The sequence below is a fragment of the Populus nigra genome, chromosome 2 (assembly GCF_951802175.1).
Source record: "Populus nigra chromosome 2, ddPopNigr1.1, whole genome shotgun sequence".
NCBI classification, from domain to species: Eukaryota; Viridiplantae; Streptophyta; class Magnoliopsida; order Malpighiales; family Salicaceae; genus Populus; species Populus nigra.
In genome coordinates this window covers 41720472-41736807 of record NC_084853.1, presented here as the reverse complement: position 1 = coordinate 41736807, position 16336 = coordinate 41720472, and the positions used below count along the sequence as shown (strand labels likewise).

Sequence of the window (16336 nt, the reverse complement as noted above, 5' to 3'; positions counted from 1 at the left end):
TATAATATCAAATACATATGTAATAGATTTACTTTGAAAATAAAAATATAAAGATTAAATAACAGTATTTTGTTTTGTTGTCTAGTACGAGATCATCATATTTAACACATCAATTTATTAAACCATTAACATATTGGATTTTTTTTATTTCATAAATATCTTTAAAATTCAAATCAATTATTCATGATAAAAAAAAAGTAAATTTTATTAGATAAAATATTATGATAAAATATAAGTTTTTCATTTATTAAAAATATAAAAGCAACTAATGCTACCTAAAAAATGATAACTTGAGAGGCTGTCATTTAAAATGAAATAGAAAATTATATATGTAATAAGAATATTCATACTAAATATAAAAATATTTTTTTTACTTGAACCTATTCCTCCTTAATTACATAAACACTGATAATTATTCTCTAATAATTATAAAATTTATGGTGCCCGATTTTTTATTTGTCTATGATGCACTATTAAACATGTTTTAATATTACAAAGATTTAACAGAATTATTGGACCCGTTGACATCTATTGAGATTTACTAAACACATATGTTTGACCTCGCTAAAATCTTATAACAATTGATTTAGTGTGAACTAAACCTGGTAATATAATGTGACCATAAAAATAATTAAAGATGATATTTTTTTAATATTGAAATGATTACATAATAGATTAACCTGAATCAACTTAAGTTAACTTGTAGAATTCACGATATGGATTATGAGACAGTGATAACCCAACAAAAAATAAATTAAAACAAATTATGAAGCTTAACTGCCAGTAAACACTGTAAGAGAAATTCATCTTAAAAAAATAAATAAAAAGTCAACTCAAGTCAAACCAGGTTAATTTGTTAAATTCGCAATCCGGGTCATAGAAAGCAAATTAAAATAAATTAAAACTCAATTCTCAATCAACTCAATATTGAAGATTGAAAATGAAAAAAAAATAATCTAAAAAATTAACAAAAACAATTGGGCCAAAATAAGTTAACCTATGAAATCCATGACCAAAGTCACGGGATTGAAATAACTCTATATAATTATTTATTTGAATGAAATTAAATAAATAAAAAATAAAAAATAAATTGATGGACCTAACAAACAAAGAGCATGCATTTGGGCCTTGGTGGCCTAGGACACCTAGCATAAAATAAAAAGGTTCAACCCGTGTGCTAGGCTATATATATATATATATATAAAAGAGAAAACTTTAATATTAAAAATAAAAATAGCTAAGACACACTATTTGCTCCCTAGAATCTAGCGACCAAAGGGTCGCTAAAAAAGTGAAAAAGGAGTATTCTATGCTTAAAATTTTATTTTTCAACCTATTTTTTTAATCTAAAACATTTAGAAACCTAAATAAATCCTTTCATAAATTTAAACATGTAACATCCCAATTTTTAACATATGTTGTGTCTTAATAATATCCTTATATACAACATTATGGTTAATTTTTTTATTTGTTGTGAATTCTATCAAAATTTCAGCAGAATTTCTTCAATACTTGAAGGGTACCAAATTCTCGATATCTTTAATCACAACCCAAACAACACAAGAAAAATAGTCAAATCCTCTTGGATCTTATCCCACGTCAACGCAACTCAAGATTGACATACAATAAGTTTTCTTTAGTGTAGGTTCTTTAGCAAGCATGTTTTGAAGTTGTTGCACTAGTTCTTCCAAAATTCTTTGTTGAGTTTATTAGTGTAATTGTTGTTGCTCCTTATGTTGTTTCATGCTTACAATTGCTTCAATAAGTCATGACATCCCTATTTCTTCTGTCATAAATCTACTACTCCGATCGATACTAATTATAACAAACATGATAATTCAGGTTGATAATAAATAGAAAATTTAATAAATAAAAAGATATTAACTTACAAAGATCTAATTGAAAAAATGATAAAAGATAATTTCTGGGCATATTTGAGGTTGCTCGGGCCTCCATAAAGGCATATTCAAGGTTGCTTAATCCTCTCATGATTTAATAAAAAGTTCCAATAGTTTTTCCATGGTTTTTTCCATCGATAGAATTCTACTTAGCTAATACCTAAATAGAAGAGAAATTCAAACAAATTCAAATTTTAAAAAAATCATAATCTATTAACTTTAAATTTAAATTTGAATAGGAGTAGATCACGTTCACTTGTCAATGACCAACTTTGAATTTGAATAAGAGTAAATCATGTTGATGTGTTAAGGCTTTGATTGTTATAATTCCACCCCCGTTTAAAAACCTTGCTCTCAAGACTAGGGTAGGTTCCTTTAGCAACATGTTTTGAAGTTGTTGCACTAGTTCTTCCAAAATTCTTTGCTTATTTTTATTAGTGTTGTCGTTGCTTCTTTTGTTGTTGCTGTTGCATCTGCAATTGTTTCAATAAGTTGTGACATTCTTGTTCCTTCTACCATTTATTTTCTACTCGAATACCAATTATAACAAACATGATAATCCAGGTTGATAATAATAGTAATTTTATTGAATAAAAAAAATTAAAAAAGAAGATAATTTTTAGGTATATTAAAGGTTGCTTGGGCCTTCACAAGGGCATATCCGAGGTTATCTGATTTTCTCATGATTTAGAAAATGTTTGTTTTTGCGCTTCAAATATGTTTTTTTATAAATTTTTTTTTGTTTCAAGTTAATTTTTTGTTTTTGTGTTTTCAAATTTTTTTGATATGCTGATATCAAAATTAAATTTTAAAAAAATCAAAAAAATTATTTCAATGCATTTCAAAGTAAAAAACACTTTGAAAAACAACCGCTACTACAACACCAAACGAGCTCTTAATAACAAGTTCCAGTAAGTTTTTTCATGGCCAGAATTTTAATTAGTTAATAATAAAGTAGAAGAGAAGTTCAAACAAATTTAAATTTAAAAGATATTAATATAATAACTTTAAATTTAAATTTAAGTAGAAATAAATCTTGTCATCTTTGAAATAAGAGTAAATATTTTTTTTTCATGGTACTATCACATGCTTACAAGGACCTAGAGAAGCCGCCGCTCAAGAGTTATCCTTATGTATAAAAGGTAAAATAATAGAAGTTGCAATTTGAACCTCCGTTTATATATTAATTTAAATTTAAATTTTATTTTCAATGATTTTAAAAACGAATCTCATATTCATTTTGATCATGATAGATTAATGAGGTGATTTGGATAAACAACGCGAAATGAACTTTTTGCGCGAAAAGGAAATTCTTATGTTAACCTTTTTCATATCAAAAGTATACGTTATTCACCTTTAAATATCGCAAAAAAAAAAAAAAAGGTTTCAATTGATGGGGACCATCAGAAACTCAATCAAAATAGAAACTAGAAATAAAACATGAGATAATTAAAAAGGTCTAGGAGTTCTGTGATTTTTGTGAATCTTGAGTTTTGCCATCTTTCTTGGTCATTTTTATGTAGTGTTTTGCGTCTACTGTTGTTGTTTCTGTCTCTGATTCAACTCTTTTCAAGTGCTATATTTGTTGTTCATCGCCCTTCATTGTGGTTTCATGGCTCTTGCAATTTTTGCTGCTATTTCTTATGTTGCTTTTTATTGTTTTTATAAGAATATGGTTTGCTTGATGGTTTTAACTTGATCCCTCCTACCCTAGTTTTGGGGCATGAGAGTTCTTATATTTATTAATTAATGTTTTGGGAATTCCCAGTACTGTTTTCTCATTGTAAGTGCGAATTTTAATAAGGTAAATTACAAAAAGCTATGAATTTTAACTGGGGTAATTTTTATCCACCTTCCCCTCCTATCTTCATGAAAGCAAAATTCCTCTATCCCTGACTACAAGTAAAGTAAATGAAGGCTGTATAACGTGATTGAAACTGTGTTTTTAAAAAAATTAATTTTTTATTTAAAATTATTTTTTTTATTTTTGTAAATTATTTTGATATGTTGATATTAAAAAATATATTTTAATATATTTTTATTTTTTAAAAAATCAGTAACATATTTTTAAATATGCTCGCGGAGCCATGCAAGTAGGTGCTCAGCTAGATAATTAAATTGTATAATGAAACTAATTAATAGTTCCCTGCAAAATGCTCTTGTTTACGGATCACTCCCTAATTACACAATGGTCATCAAAATGCTCTGACCATGGTAGCAGTGATGTAGATTTCACCAAATCAATAGCTATCACCAACCAACCAATTATTGCTTTGGATTCAAGCTGCCTGAAGCTGCATTTGTCACTGAAAGTACCTACCCATTTCTATTGGTTCCTAACTCCTACTCATAAACAAATAGATAAGTTATGAGTAATCTGCAAGTTGCTCCCTGATTTTAACTCAAAACTATCAACACCACCTTCTGTCATCTTTGTGATCCTGCAAGAAACAGGTTCTAGCAGGTGCAACATTACCTAAGCTGGTAGAGGCACAAAAGGCTATAGAACTTTCCATTAGGAGAACAAGGATGGATGAAAACAAGATACACATGGTATTTCTCAACAAGCTAGCCACATCTTAACTTTTAAACAACGATCCTCGCTCTCTCTCAGAGTTGAAAAATGAAATTGAAACTATATATTTTAATTAAACAGGGGAAAAGAAAAGAAAATAAATTAGATGATGTTTCACCATCTACTCACCTATACCTACAACGTCTCAACAGAAAGAATGCCCGTTGCTTAAAAAAATAAAAAGCCTCTACTTCCTTCATATAGAACTATAGATGAAACAAGATGGCAAGAGGGTAAGGCAACCTATGAACCATGCTGTACCGACGGGACCTGGCATTCCGATCCGAATGGCCTTCAGAAGACGTCCAGGCGATATTCTTCAAATGTGTTAGATGGCAGGTAGAGGATACAATGGATCCAATCAACTGTCCTTACCATTACTACTGCGACAGCACTTACCCTGGGAATCATCCGCCCTATGTGGATGTTCTAGCTTTTCTCTTTACAACAGCATTGTACCTGGTAACACTAGCCATTATGGTAGTAGATATATCAAGACGTGGCCGAACATATCTCAGAGAACCAAAGAGATACCTGCAACCATCTGGTCCAGTCTCCCTCCCTCTAATCCTCTTAGTACTTGCCAAGGGTTCACGGATCAATACCGTATTCCCTCTCTCCTGCTTTGGACCAGCAATCCTTCAGCTGCTTCAGGTATCTGCCCTCACATTCGATAGCCGCATTGACAAAGATCTCAGGTATGCATTCCTCCAGGCATCAACCATTTCTGGAATTCTACATGCAAGCCTGTACTTGGATTCCATTATCTTACCCTACTATACAGGTTTTGATGCTCTAGTTTCATCTACATTTTCTGGGGAGTGCCCAACTTGTGTTTGCCGAAAAGAGGTTTTGGTTGTGGGTGGAAGGTTGATCAGGTACAGGGGGTGGTCATTAACTACATTTTTGGTTATAGGTGTTCTGTGTTCAAGAATTTTATGCAGGGTGACTGGAGAGAATAAGAGCAAGATCATGTCAATCAAGACCTTGCTGGAAAGTTTAGGTTTGATCTTGATCACCGTGGACTGCATTTATCTAATAAGGAGAAGTCCAGAACAGTCTCTGATGCGAATTGCTGCTTTTGGAGGTGTGCTCGTGTTAATTTGCCTTCAAATGATAAAGAAGATGTCTGCTCAGATGATCCAATGGCATTCTGCACATGTAAAGTTAGACAGGTAGGATTTGCACCAGACAGCTAGGACCAGACAGTCCTAGGTTTTCAAATTGTAAACCATCCGTTTGCAAGGCCAGAGGGTATCTTGAGTGATCTCTCTTGTACAGGGAATAGAAACCAAATGTACAGAATACCAATAACTATTTGTTTTCCTGTTCTCTTTTCCTTCATTTTTCACCCAACAGGCCAACATATATGGTCGCCGAATGATGAAGTCTGAATTTTATGATTGTAAGAGTTCTCAACTACTTTTTTTTTCTTTTGACCCAGAATAATATAACAGATTGCACCTACTTTGTAAATAAAAATGCAATCAATTACACCCGAAAGAAGAAAGATATCATCCAATCAGACAGGCAACCAAGAAATTTAGAAAAAAATTAATCATGGGTCAAACAAATAATCCAATAATAAATATATTCATATAATCTTCAAGTATTCCACCAGAGTTGAATAAACAATTGGGCAAAACTGATCACAATTCTCCATCAGTTGTTCATGTACCAACCCGAAAGGCACCAAAATTTGCTTCTACCCCAAGACAAATAAACAATCTGATGCAACTCACAAGAAAAACCTTCTTCGGCTGGTGTCCATTTCCGGCTGCAATTCAAACAGGAAGAAATATTAACAGTTTCAAATCCAACAAAATTGGAAAATACAAGGCCTCAACAAATCGATATACAAAACAGAAACCATTCATAAGTTACCTTGTGAACCCATTCATATTCACCACCCTTGGTATCAAAGGTTTCATGTTGGAGACTTCTCAACTTCAGTGTGAATCGAGGACCACACTCCTGCATGTTTAGAGGAAAATTATTGATTATTGGCACTGACTAATGAGACCATTGGGATTTCAGACCAAGTGATGTTTTGGTAAAATTGGGACCAATAACTTAAGGGTATACAAATGAAGTAGTTGAAATTAACAAGGTCCTACAATTCCAGATGTGTTTGAAGGCTCGCGCCAAAATTTTAAGATCCTGGTAGAAAGGATATTGACTACATAACAACGAATGCTAACAAAAAAATCCAATAGGGAACCGTAACCTGAAGGCGTGCAATCACTTTCTGTTGAGTGTTCTTCTCGCCCTTGCCATCTTTTCTGTTTTTACCTTTTGAATCACTCTGCTTACTCTCTTTGGTTTCAAAGATGTACCTGTCCACAAAACATTAGGAAAATTCATCAGAAAGGCATTTGTGAAAAAGAAAAAGATTACCTAAAGGCTTAGCCTCAGCAGAAATTGACAGAAATCAATGCCTACCGGTGATGCCGGAAGAATATATAATCGCGTTGATTATGAAAGGTAACAACTCTCCGACCGCGGAAATTTGGTTCTTGTGGGAAAAGTGACTGTATTAGTCTGGAGGATGCATATGAACAAAAGAAAGTGGCGTTAAAGAAGAAAACCAGTATGTAAAAAGTCAACAAAAGACAATGACATGCAGAAGAACTGTGAGGACACACAAACCACACTGAAAAAACATTTATAAATTATAGAAAACAAAAGCATTTTTACACATATGACTACAGTGTATTTCAATTCATTCTTCATGTCAACTGTGAGGAGAATTTACAACTTTTCTAATATGCAACATGAAGAAAATTTCATACCTCCCAATACGATGACCCAGACAAGTTGTGAAGTTAGTCAAGACCAGCTCGGGCTCATGACTGGTGGGATTTCCGTGACTCTACAGGCAATACAATGCAGTAAAGATAAGACGTTAGCCTCACAGAAACTACATCTGAAGAAACTGAAATCACATGCATGACCACGTTAAAAAATGAATCAAGTTATTCTAATATATTGGAACTTAATTAGATAATACTTCTAAAATCACATAAAATCACATCTCTCTTCATCAATCAATTTATCTTTGATTAGATAATCTTGCTCCAATCAAACAGGCCTCGTCCATTTAAAGGCCTGACAAATTAGATTTAATTGATATTTGGGGATGCATAATTATTAAAGACTTTCTTTAGTTTCATTAAATCAATTATCTTTAGAATAGACAGTACCTAACATTGCATTTAAATAAAAGTTCCATATCAATATACAAACCTTGATATCCTTGCGTAGAACAAGCCGTGATAGCTTGAAATGGGCAGTAGGTCCGTCAGGCAAGCCAATGATCAAGAGACCATCTACAAGAAAGTTACAAACTTGTTAAGTTTCTTGTAGACAATCACCGTCTCCCAAAGTTTATCCGTTGAAAAGAAAATTCAATTCCAATCTAATAGTTATTACAATAGGAAAACATGTCAAGAGCACATGTATCCTATGCAATTAGGCACATGTTCTTTATTGAAAACTAACAAAGTACTACTCACCTGGCTCCCTGCGGTTGGTGTGAACAACTATAAGAGAAGTAAAATCCTGCTTCTTTGCATATTCTACAATCTACAAAAATGTTATGCATATCTTCGTAAGAGATTTAACACTGGAATAGCTCAGCTTCTTCTATTAGGAAAATAGAGAGGGAACGAGAACCAATAAAAGAACACCTTTTTCAAGTCATAAGTTCCTCTCTTGTAATAATGTGCATTTGGGATCACCTCAAGTAGTTCTGATATAAAAGCTGGTCCCCTCTGTAGAGGACAAATGACATGTAAAGACAATCAACCATATCAGAGGCGCAACACGAGATTTAAATTAGCACCCAAATATTATTTGATCTTCCTTTCATGGTTACTTGATGACTCTGTAACAAAAACAAATTAAAAGGAGATGGAAAACTTACAGTAGAATTGAAACGGGAAGTGGTGATCAATATCTTCGGAATCCGATCACGTTTTAAAACGGAGCTAAATTCATCAGCATCATTACCAGCGAATAGCTATAAACCAACAGAATTAGCACATAAGCTACGACAAGCATTTGCTATTTTGGCCATAAGTAAAAAGAGTAGAACGAATCTTCCCAAATATTCACCAGAACAGATCAGTATAAATTGAAAATTAGCAGAGCATAGCTATGAGGTAGTACCTCGTCGTCGGGCTTGCATACAGTCTCGTCAAACTCTCTAGTATTCTCAATGGTGCGTGGAATCTTCCTGGGAGGAGGCTGCACAAAAATTACATCACACCAAATCAATTCTTATTCCGCAAAAAAAAAAACAAAAAAAACAACCCTAATGCCATACTACAAAAGGGGACCTGACCTCCTCGCCGAGCTCGAGAGCGCGCTTCTCTTCGGCGTCTCGGGCTTTAAGCTTCTTCCGCTTCTCGACTTTCTTTTGCTGCTTGAGTTTAGCGTGTACGGCAGACCTCTTCTCCTTGTTTTTTATCATTGATGGGAGTATTTCTTTCTTTTTCTCCTTCTCCTTCTCCATTTTCTTCATCTTCTTCTTCTCCTTTCTGTCTACCACTACATCGTCGTCGTAATCTTCCATTGCTTCGCTTTCGCTCTTCTTTCTCTTTATTCCCATCTTTTCTGATTTCTTTTCGCTTTACAGATACAACAGTCTCCGATTGCAGTATGCCCCGGGAAAAAATGCACAGCAGTGAAATTAGGGTTTTTGAGGATTTATCTTTGGGCCCGAGAGAGAAAGGGGCGAGGCCGTTACACTCGGAGTTTGGGCCTGTTTTATGTGAGGGAACGACAGGTAATTTCGCTGGGTCAACGAGTGAACAAATAACTATTCGTCATTTAGCTTTGAACTTCAGAATACAAGTAGATGAACATCTCGCGTTATATTCTGATCAGGTTAAATTGTTTTTAATGTAAACAATTATGCACAAGCAATGCAAGAAAAATATGACAATCTAATTCGATTAGATTTAATTAATTAAATAATATAATAAAAAAATTAAAAAACAAAATTACATAAACCAAACAAAACAAAAAAAGATTAAAAATGATTAATTGTGAAAAATGAACACACTATTCCATAATATTCTCCCAATTTTTTAAAAATATTTCAATGAATTTATTTGATAAATAAATAAAAATAGAACGGAAAAAAAATTAAAGATTAATTTTTTAAAAATTAAATGTTGAATGATAAAATTAAAAAAAATAAAAAAATCAATTCAAGTACACTCATCAACATGCTAATTTCATGACCTAGAGACCATACCAAACTTGTAAAAAAAAAATTAAATAAAACCACAAAGCTCAAATCTCAAAAACCAACCCATAATTAAAGGCAAGACTGGAAAAAAATCAATTAAAAAAATAAAAAAAAAACTTAAATCAATCAGGTTAATAAATATCAACTGAGCTCTAAATTTTTTTTTTTTTGATATTGTAAGATCTTTATATTAAGATAATGAAAACGAATTACCAAATTAAATTCTAAATAAAATTAATGTGAAATAATCAAATTAAAAAAGAAGTTAAGTGACCGCAAAAAAAAAAATACATGAACTCTCACAGACCGTGCAAATCATTCCCTGATTTTAGTAATAAAAAAGGGGTTGGACATTTCTTTAGGCTTCAAATTTGATTTCTAAAGTTTGAATTATTTTAAATTAATAAAATTAAATTACATGTTGCCAAACCGAACATTAACCTAGTGACATAATATTTCCTCACCACCTTGGGATCCTCATACGCGCAGGCATGAAAAACAAATCACCAAGACCAATTGGAAATCAAAGAAAAATATTAAAGGATCAAATAAGAAGAAACAAAATTGAGGGACCAAAACATAAAAAAATCTTAGGAACTGAAAAAAAGAGAAAAGGAACAGTGTTTGAATGAACTTTCTCCACATCAGCTACTGTGAAACACTAAATTAACCCTTTTAGATTTTTGTTTATAAAGCACTTGCCTGTCTGAGCGTACAAGGTTGTTCGCCCTTCTATGCTATGAAGGAAAATAATTTACAAACATTTTTTTTCCCATCAAGGTCTCTCATAACAATAATTATATGTGAATTAAAATTATTTATGTAAAAAATTTATTTGTATATCATATTTTTAGAAATTATTTTTACAACATTACTTCTTCTATACAATATTTTTAGTCCATCTCTTTTACTATTTTTTTCAGATCAATTTTTTAATACCAGGATATTTCTATTATTATTTTCAATTTGGTATAAAGTAGGCTATCTACGACTCCATGATCAAGGGAGGAGTGTCCATCTCTTTTAATTCTTTCAATTGCAAGTGGAAAGCAAGTTAAGTTAAGCTAAATGAGTAGTAGACAATGACTGTTCTATCAATTCAAATTGGACTTGCACATGTTACACTTGAATTTTTTTTGCTTGCATTTTCACTACAGCCTTGAATAACCAGCCTCCTCCCACCATATATATAATTAACTCTGAAAGAGCATTTATTGATCATCCTGAAGGGGTTCTATGGATTACTCTTTGAATTTGTTGCTAATATTTGTGCTTCTGTGTCATGGTTTTCCTCTTCGTCGGTTAGTTGGGCTTGCTTCTCACCACAATCCACTGCTTCAGTCCTTTTACCCCACAGGAGAATGTACAGACCTAGTATAACCACGATAGATCCCAGGACACTGTTGATTACAACTGCAGAATGTTAGAACAATAAATAATCTGTAGCAAAGTGAAAGCATAGTGTGTGTGTGTGTGTAATGAAAGGAATCAACCTTCCAAGATAAATTTGTTCATGCAGGATAGAGAAATCAAACATAGCAGCGAATATCTGTATGAAAGGGGTGAACGCAGATGTGAACACAGGTCCCCTTTGTTTGATACACCATGACATCCCAACATAGCACAAGCCTGATCCTATGATCCCCTGTGGCAAGAAGTGAAACGGTAATATTTCAAGCCTCCTGTTGGAAATTGAAATTAATAATGAAACTTCTTCTCTTTATTTGTACGAAGCAAGAAATATTCATTTAAGTTGTCCTGATACTTACAGCATTAAGGACGCTTATAATCTCCAGTTTTGATTTAAGAATCCACATGGAAAACTTCCTTTTCAAGATTAAACTTAATGCAGCTGACTGGATTGCACCAAAGAAGGACATAATGGCCGTGCTGGAGTATTGACATGGATAAATTTTGCTTATCTTAGCTTGCATGAGGAACCATGCAGACCACATGAAGCAGCCTGCAAGAGAAAGTATCGAACCAGCTACCCAACTCCGTTTCTTCTTGCCTGAGATCAGGATGTCATGAGTTGTGGTGGCTTCTGAACGTGGATTGGTTAATGGGATTCCTTTATAAAGGATTAACAGGACAGCTCCTCCCATGCAAATAAATGTCCCTAACACCTTGGCTCTTCCTGCCTTACTTGACATGTTCAGTTTTTCTAGTCTGGAAAGAGTTTGAACACCAATTACCAATAAACATTATTTTTGGTCAGAAAATGCGGTAAATTACTCCTTGCTTGTTGTGCTTACCTAAAAAGCAGGGCTAGTATGAACGTGTTTACAGGGACCGTGTTGAGGAAGGCACATGAGAAGGTGACAGATATATACTCGAGTCCCAGAAGGAACAAGTACTGTGTGAGGGTTAACCTGATAGACATCAATAATTCTCAGCGTTTCTCTGTAATTGTCAGGGTAATTGTAATTTTAAAATGAACAATTAGCATAGCACAAAACCATCTAGAATATTAAATGTGTATTTTAACGAACCCAACAAAGGCACCGAGGAAGAGGTGGCAAAAGATGGAAGCTGTTAGCTTAGGTCTGCTTTTCCTGCAAGAAAACTAACTATATTACAGTCCCTGTAAGAACCTGTCCGTATAGGAAGTTAAGTCCATCCTCCAAGACAAAACTCAGTGCTATTTCCAATGAAAGGAGCCGCATTGACAATAACTAGTTGATAAAGGTCACAATTGAACGCAGAGAAGCTAAACAAGCATTAAAAAATAAGTGTCCAGACGCTAAAAGAATATTGCTAGAAGGGAGAGACGAAGTAGCTACTACCTTTCCCAAAAGTACGCAATGGGCGCCAAGAAAATTGCAGAACTTGACAGTCGGTAAGTAGCAATAACCATATTGTTTGTTCCTTGATCAATCATCTTTTTAAGAAGTAAGTTCACTATTGCGAAGGCAAAACTAATAACCAACATTCCGACAACAGGCTTCCATTGTCCTACGTCACTCATATTTTCTCTGAGTGCAGTGCAGTATATAGATAGAAATTTAAGAGAGCTGAACTAGTCAGAGAATATTTCCTCTCCCTAACAGATACCCACTGTATGCAATCGCAGTGCAACTGGACTGATAAACTTCATCTATATATAGGCTCGCCACTTCCAAAAGGGGAATAAACATGACTACATAATCAAAATGATCGACATATAATTGCGCAACCGACTTTCCATTTTTTAATCAATATTCTCCGTGCAGTCTTTTGCTAGACCTTTTTCTCTTTATAGTTGGAGAACACAGAATCAAATCCCAAAGCAAAGCAAATATTTAAGCATCATAAAAACATGACCTCGTAGATTAATTTGTCACGCGTTTCGGTAATTAATTTGGCTAATGACCATATTTAACAAAAGGAAGGAAGGCTCTATGTCACTGAAGCCTTTATGCTATTGGACATATAGTAATTAAATATGCAGGAAGCAATCAGCATCTTTGGAAAGCTGGGAGGCAGATATGACACAAGCATCCCTTTCTGCGAAGTATCTTATACTTTCAAAAACAGATTGACCAACTCTTTCAGATTCCAGTGAAGGTAAGAACAACATGTCAAATCTTAAAAGCAAATTAGTTGCCAAAACAATGGGATGCTTGATGCAGGCGGAAGATGAATACAGTAAAAATGAAGAAAGATCACGGGAATTTTAATCAACGAAAAGAGTTGTTGATATGAACCCCAAGCTTGTAGGTTTTATTCTCTCCAAAAACAACGATAAAGTATGCCTTTTTAGGAGATTTATAAAGCTTTAAATAGGTTAGAAACACTACTTCAACTAGAAAAAAACAAAAATAAGAATATGAGATTACAAAAAAAAAGAGCATAAAATCCAAAAATAACAAGAAAAATAATAAAAACCGTTAAAATCAAGGCTCTAGTGTGAGATTTTCAAAATCTAAAGATCTGATGGTCAGAGTAGTGATTTCAAGACTACTTTGAGAAAAAACAGTCTCCGAAAACTCCTATAAAAATTTGAGCATGATCCAACAGTCAGATCAAAAGTTATGACTCTTTTAAGTTGTTATTTTGATCTAGCGCGACCAAACCTTCTCTTAAACCTAAACTTGTCCTACTGATTCATAAATATTTATGTTAGATTATTCATGTAATTTATTTAGAATAGATTTTTATTTAGTTGTAGTAAATTCATAACTCACTATTCAGAATCACCCGTTGAAAGAAGCATGATTACATCAATGCTTTGTAATTGTAACTAGTGCAAGTTATGTTTTTTCCCTTCTGTCACGCATTTACAGGCTTAGATCTGAAAACTATACTGATAAGTGTTTGAAGACGTCACATTTAACACGTTAGGATAATTATTTTTATTATCTTTCTATGGCAGCCCATTAATTCTGGAAATACTCTCGGTAACGCTATACTGTAAATGATATTACACATGCCCTAAGGCTAGAAGTATACAGGTTATACAATTGGAGGTGCATGAAAAGATTTCTGATAGCAGACAGTTTTCTTTGAACTTGATTCTATTGCCTCTCCTTCGCTTTTTTATTTTTTATTTTTTTACTGATTATCTTGAACGAAAAGGAACCTCGAATAAGGGTAAATGGATAAGGCCTAAAAGAAAGAAAGGCCAGTCTCTTCCACCAGAACAAAACAGCTCTTAAATTTTATTCTGTCTATAACCTTCTTGGTTAAATGTTTATCCATTTACATAGCGTATGATAAGTTGAAACTTTCGAAAGTATTCTTGTCCTTGATAAAAAGCTTTTTTGTACACCAGGATACTAAGATTTATTGATATATTCTTTCAGATTTTCACCAAATTCAGAAAAGTATCAGCAATAATTCTTAAAATAGTTCAAAATATAATAATATATACCAGTTTTGAGATCAAGCTAGCTAAATGGCTAGTAACTGACTCTCTAAAATCGGAACCAAAACCATCCCTGAAAATAAGAAATAGATAAAAAGCTTAACATGTGTTGAGCTAGTCTCAATGGATCAAAGTTCTTTGGAAGCTATTGTTCTCTACTCTTCTTTCTGTGGTCTCTGCATACACATACTCCAAAAACGTCCTTTGGAAAGAGGCCAATATGAAGCATTGACTGGCCAAAATACATTCGAAATCTCTGATTCTGATTGGTGAAAGGAGGCCAGTATGAGGCATGACTTCCCTTTGTAGCTAACTGCCACTGATCCTTGTGGTCATTTAATCAGGGGATCAAAATGACAGGATTGACATTTTTACGAGCTTCATTTTGGTTGATAAGAGTTTTACATATGTTTATTCTGGAGAAAGAATGAATTGGAAGTTTATTGATTATGATTTATTACAGGTGTCCAAGAAATATGCTTGCTTACAGCAGCATCCTTTCAGAAGTGGATGCTAAGGCTCTTCGCACCATGAAAACTTTGGCATTGTAGGAATATCGAATTTCCGTCAGCGTTTCTTGAAAAACTTCCAGGCAACCTCTGTTAGTTCGTAAAAATAAACCTTTGGGATATTAAGTGGCTATTGGGAAAAAAGACAATCTGTGGCACGAGACGGCCTCCAGTCACTTGTGCAACTCGAGTTTCCTTGCGAAGTTAACGAATGACGTGCATATTCAACAAAAATAAATAAATAAAGCAAAACCAGGTGAGTTCAATCGACAACCCACTGACAAACTGGGGATGGTGATCATCCTGATAAACAACAGTTTTTCATCATATTGAGATGCATTGAACTAGCATTCGTACTGACAAGACTCGGTACGTCAACAAAGAAATGAAATTCATATCTGCTTATAAGTAGTATCAAAGTCTAGTTACCAAGCTCTGTTCAACCAAAAAAAGAAGAAGAAATGGAAGCAAAAAGAAAGGAGAAAACCTAAATGCTTATATGTGTTTGGAGAAGCAATTATCAATTGTGCTTGCTTCTGTATCTGATCACTGCGTCTTATGTAATATCTTCTTACATCTAAGACTAGCAATATTTTGTGCAACTGACCTTGCTTGGTGTGGTTCTATTGTCATTTTATTCTGGAGCATTTCCTGGAACCCTAATATTTCATATTGAAAGTTTGCTCAACAAATTTTATGGCCCTTTTCTATGCATGAGACTGTACAACACAGTGATTATCAGGATGTAGCTCCTGTTAATTCTCTGAAAATGCTCCAAGATTTAAAAAAAAAAAAAAACATCAACTTGCAGTAGTAAATTTGCAATGGCACTTGGAATGGGAGTAGCTCGCAATTTGAATTGTCAAGTCAGTATTGGAACCATAAAAATACAGGTTGAAGAACATTCAATGTGAAAACACAGGTTTCTATCCCTCGAATGCAATGCCCATATGCATCGAGATGATCGAGTTACTTAGAATCATTAAAATATGATCGAGTAACTTAGAACCATAAGAATATCAGTAAGAAAGAATGAAAAAATTACGCCCTCGAATGCAATGCCCATATGCATCGAGATGATCGACTTAGAACCATTAAAATATGATCGAGTAACTTAGAACCATAAGAATATCAGTAAGAAAGAATGAAAAAATTACGCCCTCGAATGCAATGCCCATATGCATCGAGATGATCGAGTTACTTAGAACCATTAAAATATGATCGAGTAACTTAGAACCACAAGAATATCAG

The 16336-nt window shown here is 33.6% G+C and overlaps 3 protein-coding genes across 3 annotated transcripts; 1 reads left to right on the top strand and 2 right to left on the bottom strand.

Moving 5' to 3' along the window:
- The first annotated feature begins 4672 nt into the window (after positions 1–4672).
- On the top strand, positions 4673–5940 carry LOC133681344 (uncharacterized). The gene has a single exon (XM_062104379.1). It carries the CDS (start codon positions 4726–4728, stop codon positions 5650–5652), a length of 927 nt encoding a protein of 308 aa, XP_061960363.1. The 5' UTR covers positions 4673–4725; the 3' UTR covers positions 5653–5940.
- Positions 5941–6047: 107 nt separating this feature from the next.
- On the bottom strand, positions 6048–9202 carry LOC133681343 (uncharacterized). Its single transcript, XM_062104378.1, has 11 exons — positions 8819–9202; positions 8644–8721; positions 8399–8494; positions 8163–8246; positions 7989–8058; positions 7720–7802; positions 7266–7345; positions 6916–7014; positions 6701–6809; positions 6358–6447; positions 6048–6250 (listed from the first exon to the last, which is right to left on the bottom strand). Exons 1-11 carry the CDS (start codon positions 9083–9085, stop codon positions 6212–6214), a joined length of 1095 nt encoding a protein of 364 aa, XP_061960362.1. The 5' UTR covers positions 9086–9202; the 3' UTR covers positions 6048–6211.
- Positions 9203–10716: 1514 nt separating this feature from the next.
- LOC133681612 (WAT1-related protein At3g30340-like) lies at positions 10717–12780 on the bottom strand. The gene is made up of 6 exons (XM_062104703.1): positions 12517–12780; positions 12223–12285; positions 11986–12102; positions 11500–11899; positions 11224–11375; positions 10717–11130 (listed from the first exon to the last, which is right to left on the bottom strand). Exons 1-6 carry the CDS (start codon positions 12696–12698, stop codon positions 10965–10967), a joined length of 1080 nt encoding a protein of 359 aa, XP_061960687.1. The 5' UTR covers positions 12699–12780; the 3' UTR covers positions 10717–10964.
- Positions 12781–16336: the final 3556 nt, after the last annotated feature.